This window comes from Sapajus apella, unplaced genomic scaffold (assembly GCF_009761245.1).
Source record: "Sapajus apella isolate SASKATOON/1434 unplaced genomic scaffold, GSC_monkey_1.0 scaffold13, whole genome shotgun sequence".
In the NCBI taxonomy this organism is placed as follows: Eukaryota; Metazoa; Chordata; class Mammalia; order Primates; family Cebidae; genus Sapajus; species Sapajus apella.
In genome coordinates this window covers 4,885,305-4,897,960 of record NW_022436953.1, presented here as the reverse complement: position 1 = coordinate 4,897,960, position 12,656 = coordinate 4,885,305, and the positions used below count along the sequence as shown (strand labels likewise).

Here is a 12,656-nt window from a genome sequence, read left to right as displayed (position 1 = left end):
AAAAAAAAAAAAAAAAAAAAAAAAAAAATCCCTCTAAGTAGAAAAACAAAAATAAACAGTATCAGTTTTCTGACTTAAGTCTAGTAACTTTCTCTCACTTCTAAAGTCCAATAAAATTTCAAGGTCTCTTCTTTATATTTCGAATTTTAACACTGGGTAGAAATCCAAGAACCTTCTTCAGGCTCAATGAAATTTTGTTAATGATACCCTTGAACTTTAATTAGGTGTTTTTGAAAACACTAATACAAAATAAAGTTTTAGTAAATTTGACTAGTTTCTGAAAAAGTATTCCCTCTAAATGGGGCTCTTTAAAAGCCTAAAATACAATTAAGTTAGTATCCATTTTTATTTGGATTTGTTATGGTATTTTAGGCAAAGGTACAAAATAACTATTTTTTAAGCAAAGGAGTAAGATTTGGAGTGACAAGTCACAATAACTTCTGAAATTGCAAGACTTGACTGCAAATAATATCAATGTCCCTAAGGCTACCTGTTAAAGTCTATGCATTCCATCATTCTTTAGTTGTAACCGCAAAGTCTGGTTTTACACCTAGGATATACAAGAAGCATCAGATTAAAAGCATCAAATATCAGACTATACAAGTTTGCCATAGATAAGCATAGCAAAAAGAAAAGCGTGATACAAAGTTAAAGAGGTTCCAAGGGGTTTAAACACACCCACAAAATCCAATTTTTGCTCACACTGTGCTTCAACCTAAAACTGATGGGTAATCACAAATCCTGACTTATCCCTGACTTATTCTCTACCTCCACCCTTTTTATCTCCTGAATTTCTCAACTGATCTCATCACTTCTTATGGGTCTTTGCAACTCTCCACGGCCTTTCCTTCCCCAGAAAATGATACAAAGCACCTGGCCTCCACATTTTACGATCCCACAATTTAGCTTCAAATTTTGTTTTGCTTACCCCGTCAGACATTCATTTTGCCCCCAATCTCCTGTACCCGTTTCCCTGACCAATCTTCCTCTTACTTATCATCACCTTGTCCTTCCTATAGTATTAGCTTCTCCTTTCAAAGTAGAGTATGTATCCCTCTCCCTTACATTTGTAATTCTAGTTCACTGTAAACATCCTCTTCCCTTCCCAGGGACTGTCATTATAGCCCTAGGTCTTCATTCCCAGTCGTCATCTTCTTTACTGAGGCCTCTTCCCTTCCAGAGTTTGTCAACATTAGTTTAGCCAAGCTGGGATTCCACCTTCCAGGCAAAGGCTATCATCCCTCCTCATTCTACAAAACTATAAGCCTGTCACCAGCCCTAGCGTTCCCTCCTCCACCCTTAAATCCATCTGTATCCAGCCCTGCCCGTTCCCCTCTACCCACAATATCTGTCTGCCCTCTATCCCGCGCTCCCCTACCCCAGTCCTGAATGCACCTCCTCCCCGGGCCTTACCCGTACCCTGACACAGGGAAGGCCCAGCCAGCGGCCTCACGGCGCCTCTCCACAGAGCTCTCTCCGCTCTTCAGTAACTGTCCCCACGCCCCTTTCCCTCCAGGGCCCCGCGCGCCGCCTGGAGCCCCCTCCTCGATTAAGCTCCCGCTGTCACTTGGCCTCTCATCCACAAGATGGCGGAGCTGCTGCCCCCACCCCTGGGTCCGCTCCGCAACCCCCAGCCTCCTTTCCGGAGCTCCCATCCCGTCCCTCCAGCCGCCCTGCCGCCAGCCTCGGCCCAGGGTCTCGCTGCCCGGTCTGGCAGTGGGCTGGCGGCCCAGGCCCGAGCTCAATAACGCCGCCAACGCCACCGCCTCCGCAGTTCCCCGGCCTGCACCGTCTCCTCACCATAAACTTGAGTGCTTTCTCTTGCAGCACCGCCTCGGCTGGGTCCATAATCGCCGAGGCCACTGGGTCCGCTCTCCGCCGGGGCCGCCCCTTTGGTGCCAGGCCGCAGCCAACGCAGCGCCCGGATCCCGCCTCCTCTTCCTTCCCCCCGCCCTCTCTTACCTCTCAGGCACAGGCTGATGGGGCCAAGAAGAATCGGCTTCTCCGTTAGCAGGAGAAAGCCCACTGGCTCACGGGATTAGTAGTTCTAAAGCTTCCCTGAGCAAAAACTGAGGCTACGCCGTGAACCGCAACTCCCACAGTTCACTGCGGCGGCGTTGCGGTTGCGGACGAGTCAGATTTAGATAACTTGCCCTCAAGCAGAGGATTTCGGCTGATGGGAATTGTAGTTTACAGCCTCTAAGGATGAGAAACGGGAGGGGCATGGGTGTCTCCGTGGTTACCGAGGGACGCCGGTAGCGGTTTGCCGGGCATTTGATATCAAGATGGCGACCAACGCCTCACCTGTAGCCCAAATACTAAGAAAAACTGAGAAGAATCAGGGGTCCTAGAGCCTGCTAACTGTGGTTTTAGAGAGCTGAACGTCCCCAGATTTCATATATCTGGCGTCTGCGGGAGGTTTGCGACCCAGAGGAGCTGGGTCAATGGGCACTTGGCAGCAGCTGAAACACCAATGCAGCATTTCAAGGTCCTGCTAAGCTATCGCCACCCACACGTCTCCCCAGGAATCTTTTCTCTCCCACAGCAAGTCAGGACCGAATAGAACTCGGCTCAGGAAATTCTTGGCGTTTAGAGCTCAAGAAGCACATAGCTTGCTATTGCTAACCCTGGGATGTAAGCCCTGCACTAAGGGTCAAACAGGTACTTACAAAAGTCCTTCAACAGTGGAATATAATGGCCTCCAGCAAATAAAGCATATAAGTATTTTCTTTGGCCTTAAAAGGTACAATATAAGTTTATTTTGGAAATTGGGTCTACCTTAGGAGGAGAAAACTCTAGGGTTTGGTTGAAAGTGATTTGGGGCCAGGCACGGTTGCTCACGCCTGTAATCCCAGCACTTTGGGAGGCCGAGGTGGGTGGATCACCTGAGGTAAGGAGTTTGACACTAGCCTGACCAACTTGGAGAAATGCCAGTCTCTACTAAAAATACAAAAATTAGCCGGGCTTGGTGGCACGCTCCTGTAATCCAAGCTACTCAGGAGGCTGAGGCATGAGAATTGCTTGAACCTGGGAGGCGGAAGTTGCTGTGTGCCAGGATCATGCCACTGCACTCCAGCCTGGGTGACAGAGCGAGACTCTGTCAAAGGAAAGAAAAAGAAAAGTGAGTTAGATTGTCACAATCTTGAACAAAACATCTGAATTTATAAAATAAATGAACTAAGAAAATACTTTTTCACTTATGGGAAAAATCTTCATTTTAAACTATTTTATTCATTCATTCACCTCACAAATAGTAAGCCAAGAAATGGGGATTCATCACTACTTGGATGACAAAAATCTCAGCCCTCACCACTATACCATTCGTCCGTGTAACCAAAAAACACTTGTACTCCAAAAGCTATTGAAATAAAAATAAAATTAATGAATTTTTAAAAAAAGAAAAAGAAATGGGGATTCATTAGTGAACAAGACAGACCCAATTCTTTCCTCCTGGAGCTTACATTTTTACTCTGTTGATACTTTGGCCTAGCTTCTATGTCCACAAAACTCAGCACATAATAGGCTTTCAGTTAATAAAAAGTTTTGCTCTTGAATTAAAAAAAAATTCTACACAAGTGCAAAGTGGAGACTTCAAACTATTCGTATGAAAATTAGCTGGAAGGTTTCAGAGGACTAAGGCAGTAACGTAATGGAGTTACAAAAAAAACCTAAACTAAAAGATGGGGTGGAGGCCAGGCACGGTGGCTCACGCCTGTTATTCCAGCACTTTGGGAGGCCGAAGTGGGAGGATCACGAGGTCAAGAGATCAAAACCATCCTGGCCAATATGGTGAAACCCTGTCTCTTCTAAAAATACAAAAATTAGCTGATCATGGTGGCCTGCGCCTGTAATTTCAGCTACTCAGGAGGCTGAGGCAGGAGAATCGTTTGAATCCAAGAGACAGAGGTTGCAGCGAGCCAAGATCACGCAACTGCACTCCAGCCTGGCAACAGAGCAAGACTCCACCTCAAAAAAAAAAAAAAGATGGGGTGGGATGATGGTGCAGCCACAGGAAAAGAGTATTCCAGGCAAAGGTAACTACATTTTTGGTGATTCATTCTGGGAACCAAAACAAAGTCAGTGGGACTTTAGAGGAAGAGTGGCCCTAGATGAGACTGCAGAAGAGTATAGGGCTTTATAGGCAAGGCATTATTTAGCTGGCATAAACTGGTCAGATGAATCAGCTGACATGCTTTCTAACTGGCATCAGGGCCTGTACCTTACCAGCTATAAAACATCTTGACTTTCACTCCAGCATATAGGCCAAGTTAAAGCATTTGGACTTTATCCTGAGAGCTGTGAGAAATTAACTGAACAATTTTTTAAATAGATTTGCGTTTTCAGAAAATCAGAGTCCAGGGTGGAGGAGAGTTTAGAATGGATCAAAGCTGGAAGCTTGGGGAAAGGATTATGAGGTTGCTGAAATTTTCCTTCCTAGGAGAGATGATGGCAGCCTGAATGAGGTGGTGAGAACAGAACGAAGTAGATGGATTCCAGAGATACTAAGGAGGAAGAATCAGTGGAGTATGGTGATTGATTAGATGTGTCATGGATGATGTCAAAAGGATGTGTCAAAAATAACTTCTATTCATCTGGCTCAGGTAATGAATGAGGGATGCCTTTTTTATTTTTGAGACAGAAAGCACAGTACAAGGACCAAGCAGGAGGAGGATAATCAGTTCTTTTTTTTTTTTTTGGACATATTACTTCAAGGTACCAATCCATGTGAAATTTCTACATGGATTCAGATGCTGGGGAGGCCATTGGATATTTAAAACTGAAGTTGGAAAGGCCTGGGCTGCAGATATGTGGTAAATGAAACCCAACTCCCACTTCTCCCACCACAAAGAATGAAATCACCCAGGGGGCCGGACACAGTGGCTCACGCCTACAATTCCAACACTTTAGGAGACCAAGACAAGTGGATTACCTGAGGTCAGGAGTTCGAGATCAGCCTGGCCAACACAGTGAAACCTCGTCTGCACTAAAAATACAAAAAAATTAGCCGGGCATGGTGGTGCACGTCTGTAGTTCCAGTTACTCGAGAGGCTGAAGCAGGAGAATTGCTTGAATCCAGGAGGTGGAGGTTGCAGTGAGCCAAGATCAGGCCACTGCACTCCAGCCTGGGTGGGAGAGTGAGACCCTGTCTCAACAACAACAAAAAGTCACCCAGGGAAAGCATAAACAGCAGAAAGGGCAACAAGTCTAAAACAGGGTCCTGAAGAACTGTAGGATTTACAGGATGAGCACAGGAAGAGGAGCCTGCAAAGGAACCCAAGAAGTGACCAGAGGGGCAGGAGGAAAATCTGGCGAGCGAGGATCATGAAAGGGTTGGGGGGTGCAGATGCCATACTGCAGCATAGTGTTGTTTGTTTGTTTGTCTGAGATGGAGTTTCACTCTGTGAGTGTAGTGGTGTAATCTCTGCTCACTGCAACCTCCACCTCCTAGGTTCAAGCTATTCTTCTGCCTCAGTCTCCTGAGTAGCTGGGATTACAGGTGCCTACCACCACGTCCAGCTAATTTTTGTATATTTAGTAGAGACGGGGTTTCACTGTGTTGGCCAAGCTGGTCTCGAACTCCTGACCTAGTGATCCACCCGCCTCAGCCTCCCAAAGTGCTAGGATTACAAGTGTGAGCCACCATGCCCAGCCTGCAGCATGTTAAAGATGGAGGTGAGGATATGAAGACTGCTGCATCTCTTCTTTATAAAACATGTGACTGTCAAGGGAAGGAGAGAAGAGCTAGCACAATGGTTAGGTGTAGAAGTTGGAAGTCTAAGGAAAGCATTGTTTTGTTTGAAAGAAGGAAGATTTTAGTTCAAAGGAAATTGAAAAGGCATGGAAACTAAAGGCAATGAATGATCCCTGATTGGACACTGGAACAACACACATACACTGACACTGACACACAGCAAAGAAAACAGCTATAAAAGGCATTAATAGGGCTGGACGCTGCGGCTCACACCTATAATCCCAGCACTTTGGGAGGCTAAAACAGGAGGATCTCTTGAGCCCAAAAGTTCATCACCAGTCTTGGCAATGTGGCAAGATCTTGTCTCTTTTTTTTTGAGACAGAGTCTTACTCTGTTGCCCAGGCTGGAGTGCAGTGGCATGATCTAGGCTCACTGCAACCTCTGCCTCCCAGGTTCAAGTGACTCTCCTGACTCAGCCTCCTGAGTAGCTGGGATTACAGGCACATGCCACCATGCTTGGCTAATTTCTGTATTTTTAGTAGAAACAGGGTTTCACCATGATGCCCAGGCTGGTTTCAAACTCCTGACCTCAAGTGATCCATGCACCTCGGCCTCCCAAAATGCTGGTATTACAGGTGTAAACCACTTCACCTGGCCAAGACCTTGTCTCTTAAAAAAAATTAATTAATTAAATAAAGACATAAGTGGAACAGTCACGGAAAAACTTAATATGGGCTGTATATTAGATAACAGTATTTTATCAACGTTAAGTTTTCTGAGTATGATAATTGTGAGAATAAGACAATCAGAGAATATCTTAGGCAATATATGCTGAAGTATTTAGGGTGAAATGTTATGAGGCCTGCAGCTAACTCGCAATTGGTTTAGGAAATAAGAAAGATATCTATGTGGAGATAGAGAAAGAGGGAAGGAAGAAGGGAGAGATAGAGACAACTAAAGCAAATGTAGCAAAATGTTAAGAATTGGTGAATCTGGTTGGACATGGCTCATGCCTATATTCCCAGTACTTTGGGAGGCCAAGGTGGATGGATCACTTGAGGTCAGGAGTTCCAGACCAGCCTAGCCAACAAGGTGAAACGTCATCTCTATTAAAAATACAAAAAATTAGCCAGGTGTGGTGGTATGTGCCTCTAATCCCAGCTACACGGGAGACTGAAGCAGGAGAACTGCTTGAATCCAGCAGGTGGAGGTTGCAGTGAGCTGAGATCGAACCACTGTATTCCAGCCTGGGAAACACAGAGAGACTCTGTCTTAATTAAAAAAAAAAAAGAAAAAAGAATTGGTGGATCTAGGTGAAGGGCTGTGGAAATTTGTTGTACTCTTCTTGCAACTTTTCTGAGGCTTTGATATTTTCCAAAATTAAAATTTGGGGAATAAAATGAAGTGAGAGACTTGAGAATATGTAAATGTTGATTGAAAAGATTCATTAGAGAAAGGCTAAGGACAAAAGAAAGAGGATAATGATGGCAACAGTTCCTTGGAAGACAGGACAGAAAGGGATCTAGAAACAGATGGAGGGATTAGCCTCCTCTAAGAGACAGGAGGAGAAGCATATGAGGACAAATGCAGGTAAGTTTAGAATTGGAGGAGAAAGGTTGAGGTAGTCCCTTCTTTTTTTGTTGTTGGTTTGTTTTGTTTTGTTTTTTTGAGACGGAATTTCATCTGTCGCCCAGGCTAGAGTGCAGTGGCATGATCTTGGCTTACTGCCACTGTTGTTCTGGCTGGTCTGGAACTCCTGACCTCGTGATTTGCCTGCCTCGGCCTCCCAAAGTGCTGGGATTACAGGCATGAGCCACTGCGCCTGGCAAGGTAGTCCCTTCTAATAGGTGTTGAAATAGGCAACTAAAAGTTTTTGCATTTGTTGTGGTTGGGGTATTTTTTGTTTTTTTGTTTGTTTGTTTTTTTGAGACGGAGTCTTGCTCTGTTGCCCAGGCTGGAGTGCAATAGTGCGATCTTGGCTCACTGCAACCTCTGCCTCCTGGGTTCAAGAGATTCTTCTGCCTCAGCCTTCTGAGTAGCTGGGATTCCAGGCGTGTGCCACCACGCCCAGCTAATTTTTGTATTTTTAGTAGAGATGGGGTTTCACCATGTTGGCCAGGATGGTCTCAATCTCTTGACCTCGTGATCTGCCCACCTTGGCCTCCCAAAGTGCTGGGATTACAGGCATGCGCCACCTCGCCCAGCCGCATTTGTTGTTCTTCTGGATTATGTTTTTCCCTTTTCTTTCATTAGCACAAATAATGAAAGAGTCGCTTTTCTTTTTAAATTAATATTGTTTTAAATTGACAGATTGTAATTGTATACATTGATGGGGTACCATGTGATGCTTTGATATATGTGTATAATGTAAAATGATTAAATCAATCTAATTAACATATCCATCACCTCACTTACTTATCCTTTTTTGTGATAAGACATGTGAAATTTACTCTTAGTTATTTTGAAATAGACTATACATTACTATTGGCTATAATTACTCTACTATGTAATAGATCTCAAAACGTATTCCTCCTGTGTAACTGAAACTTGGTACTCTTGGAGTAACGACTCCCTATTTCTTCCCTCCCACGGGCCCCCCAAACACCATTCTACTTTCTACTTGTATGAGTTTCACTTTTTTAGATTCCACATGTGAGATGCTTCATTATTTGTTTTTTTGTGCTTGGTTTATTACACTTAGCATAATGTCCTCCAGTTCACTTATGTAAAAAATGACAGAATTTCTTTCTTTTTAAAGGCTGAATAGTATTTTATTATGTATATTCACCACATTTGGCTGGGTGTGGTGGCTCACGTCTGTAATCCCAGCACTCTGGGAGGCCAAGGCAGGTGGAACAGCTGAGGTCAGGAGTCGGAGACCAGCGTGGCTAACACGGTGAAATCCCATCTCTACTAAAATTACAAAAATTAGCCGGGCTTGGTGGCCTGCACCTGTAGTTCCAGCTACGCAGGAGGCTGAGGCCGGAGAATCGCTTGAACTCGGGAGGTAGAGGTTGCAGTGAGCCAAGATTGCACCGCTACACTCCAGCCTGGTTTGTAGATTCCATCTCAATAAATAAATAAATAATATATACATATGTGTATACCACATTTTTTTAATCCACTCATCTGTTGATGGATACTTAGGTTGATTTCATATCTTGGCTATTATGAATAATACTGTTACGAATATGTGAGTGCAGATATTCCTTTGACAGACATCATGATTTCAGTTCATTTATGTACATACATAGAAGTGGGATTGCTGAATCAAAAAATAGCTTTCCGGGCTGGCGAGGTGGCTCATGTCTGTAATCCCAGCACTTTGGGAGGCTGAAGCGGGTGGATCACCTGAGGTCAGGAGTTCGAGACCAGCCTGGCCAACGTGGTGAAACCCCGTCTCTACTAAAAATACAAAAATTAGCCAGGCGTGGTGGCAGGCACCTGTAATCCCAGCTACTCGGGAGGCTGAGGCAGGAGAATTGAAGATGGAGATTGCAGTGAGCTGAGATCACACCATTGCACTCCAGGCTGGGCGACAAGAGCAAAACTCCATAAAAAAAAAAAAAAAAAAAAAAAAGGGAGCTTTCCTTAGATGAATGTTGTTCTGGGGGCAATTTTGTTCCCCAGAAAACATATAGCAATCTCTGGAGACATTTCTGGTTGTCACAATCAGGGACAATGGGAGCTGCTACTGGCACCTAGTGGGTAAAGACCAGAGTTCTGCCAAACATGATGTGCAGGACAGCCCCCCAACAACAAACTGTCCAGCCCAAAATGTCAATTACCCTGAAGTTAAGAAACCCTGTTCTGAACCAAGGCTGTCCAAAAAATTAATTGTATATTGAAACTCAAATATAACTCTGTTCATGCCCCAGGTGACTTTAAGTAACAAACCGAGTAATTATGATTCATCATTCATTTATCCATTCATTCACCACAAACTTATTTTATACAGAACAGTATACTAGAGTGGTTAACATCATTGAGCTCTGGAGGCAGACTACTTAGGTTCAAATCTGACTTCTATTCCTGTGTGTCATTTTTCTTACCTGTAAAATGACGATTATCACGGTAACTTCTTCATAGGGTTGCTCTAAGAATGAAATCAATTAATAAACGTAACACACTTAGAGCATTGAGTAAGAACTCAGCAAGCGTTAACCATTATTATTGTAATGATTAACTCTCTGCCATGAAGGGTACACAGAGAACAAGAGACTTTCCCTTCCTCACTGTCTATGAGAAAACTAAAACGAGGGGGAAAAAAAACAACAAGACTACAACATTGTGATTATCACTATGAGTGAGGAATACAGGAAATGCTATGGTAGCATCCAATTGGATGTTAACTAGCTCTGTTTGGGAAACAGGACAAGACAAAAGCAATAATATTTGAACTGAACTGTAAAGGATAAAGATGGTTTACACTTTGTTTACTATTTCCTTGTTAACACTTTGTCTTCATGGGTGTGAACACCTGTTTTGTTTGTTTTTAGTGTGGCAGCCTATTTTTTTCTTTCTTTTTTTTTTTTTTTTTTGAGAGGGAGTCTTGCTGTCACCAGGCTGGAGTACAGTGGTGCAATCTCGGCTCACTGCAACCTCTGCCTCCCGAGTTCAAGCAATTCTCCTGCCTCAGCCTACCGAGTAGCTGGGGCTACAGGTGCACACCACCACACCTGTCTAATTTTTTGTATTTTTAGTAGAAACAGGGTTTCACCATGTTAGCCAGAATCATCTGGATCTCCTGACCTCATGATCTGCCTGCCTCAGCCTCCCAGAGTGCTGAGATTACAGGTGTGAGCCACCGTGCCCAGTTGTGGCAGCCTATTATTAAGAAATGCATGGCCTTGTAAAATCAGGGTAAGGAAGAAAAATAAATAAATAAATAAAAATAAAATAAAATAAAATGAAATGTGTGGCCAAGGCCCAGTTCGGTGACTAATGCCTGTAATCCTAGCACTTTGGGACGCCAAGGTGGGAGGATAGCCTGAGGTCCAGTGTTTGAGACCAGCCTGGCGGATATGGTGAAACCCCTTCTCTGCCAAAAATACAAAAATTAGCCAGGCATGGTGGTTGGTGGCCACCTGTAATCCCAGCTACTCGAGAGGCAGAGGCAGGAGAATTGCTTGAATCTGGGAGATGGAGGTTGCAGTGTGCCAAGATGGCACCAGAGCTCTCCAGCCTGGGTGACAAAAGCGAAATTCCGTCTCAAAACAAACAAACAACAAAAGAGAAATGCAGCTGGATGCAGTGGCTCACACCTGTAATCCCAGCACTTGGGAGGCAGAGGCGGGATGATCAACTTGAGCCAAGGAGATGGAGACCAGCCTAGGCAACATAACAAGACCTCATCTCTACAAAAAAAATGCAAAAATAGTTAACCAGGTGTGGTGGCACATCCCTGCAGTCCCAGCTACTCAGGAGGCTAAGGTGGGAGGATTGGTTGAGCCTCAGAGGTCGAGGCTGCAGTAAACTGTGATTGCACCACTGTACTCCAGCCCAGACAACAGAGTGAGACCCTGTCTCAAAAAAAAAGAAATGCTCATACAGGAGAAGTTGCTGAAGGTACCATCAGGTGTGCACAGAGGCCAGTCAGGCTTCACCACCTGCACTTCCTTTCATGGGGTAAAGAAGTGCAGGTGGGTGAGATTGAGAGAATTGAATTTATAACATTTCTTGATCTGGGTGATGGTTACACAGATGTGTTCATTGAATAAAAATTCATTGGCCATGGACAGGCACATTGGCTCATGCCTATAATCCCAGCACTTTGGGAAGCTGAGGTGGGTGGATCACTTGAGGCCAAGAGTTCGAGACCAGCCTGGGCAACATGGTGAAACCGTGTCTCTACTAAAAAAAAATACACACACACACACACACACACACACACACACACACACACAAACTAGCTGGACATGGTGGCATGTGCCTGTAGATCCATCTACTTTGGAGGCTGAAGCATGAAAATTGCTTGAACCTGACAGGTGGAGTTACAGTGAGCCAAGATCACATCACTGCACTCCAGCCGGGAAAACAGAGTGAGCCTCTGTCTTAAAAAAAAAAATGCATTGAGTTGTACACTTATGATTTCTATACTTTTCTATATGCATATTTTACATTAATAAAAAGTATACATATCCATAAAAAACTTACAGTAGAATGTTTCTAAATACAGATATAATTAAGCTACATTTAGTTCAAACTCCCCAGTCTCTGAGCTTTCCCTCTCCTATTTCCTTCCCTGTCTGTATTGAATGATCAAGTCATACCCATCTACTTATCCTTAATGCTCCCTGCATCTGCCCATCTCTGCTCTTCTGGCCATTTCCAACCTAGTCTGTCTGCCTGGAATGCCCATCTCAGATACGACTGATCTGTAAAAACACTGTATGAGGCCATGAAACTCTTAAGGCCAGTCAATATATTTGGATTGTAGCCAATGTAATTTGTATTAGTTAACTCCATTTTTGGTATTTTTTAAATTTTAAAATAATTTAAACTTCCAGAAAACTTGCCAGTGCAGTACAAAATTGCAAATCTGAAACCCCAGAATCCTCAAATACTTTAGTTTTATTTCCTACACACAAATACGTTCTATATTGCTAGTATACAACCACCAAAATCAGGAAATTAACATTGATACATAGCTGCCATCTAATCTGCAGATTCCACTCAAGTTTTGCCAGTTGTCCCAATAATGTTCTTGGGAGACATTGCAGAAGGATCTAGTTTAGGTCGTGAATTATATTTGGTTGTCATATCTCTTTGGTCTCCTTCAATCTAAAACAATTCCTTCATCTCTTCTTTAACTTTCATGACCATGACACTCTTGAAGCTTATAGGCCAGTTTTTTTTTTTTTTTTTTGAATGTTCCTTAATTTTGTTTTTTTTTATGTTTCTTTTTTTTTTTTTTTATTTTTGAGATGATGTCTCACTCTTGTTGCCCAGGCTGGAGTGCAA

General features: G+C 43.6%; 1 protein-coding gene across 7 annotated transcripts in view; it reads right to left on the bottom strand.

Annotated features, from left to right (window-relative positions):
* BTRC (beta-transducin repeat containing E3 ubiquitin protein ligase) overlaps nt 1–1,992 on the bottom strand; it is a 193,104-nt gene extending 191,112 nt beyond the window's left edge. For 2 of the 7 annotated variants that reach the window (XM_032281364.1, XM_032281361.1), the window contains exon 1: nt 1,801–1,958. In XM_032281364.1, coding sequence (XP_032137255.1) covers nt 1,801–1,848 — 48 coding nt within the window. In that variant the 5' untranslated portion in view covers nt 1,849–1,958. Of the gene's footprint in view, nt 1–1,800 lie in introns of all 7 variants that reach the window. The other 5 variants (XM_032281362.1, XM_032281367.1, XM_032281360.1 and 2 more) reach the window with 5 other exon arrangements.
* Between the last annotated feature and the right edge of the window lie 10,664 nt (nt 1,993–12,656).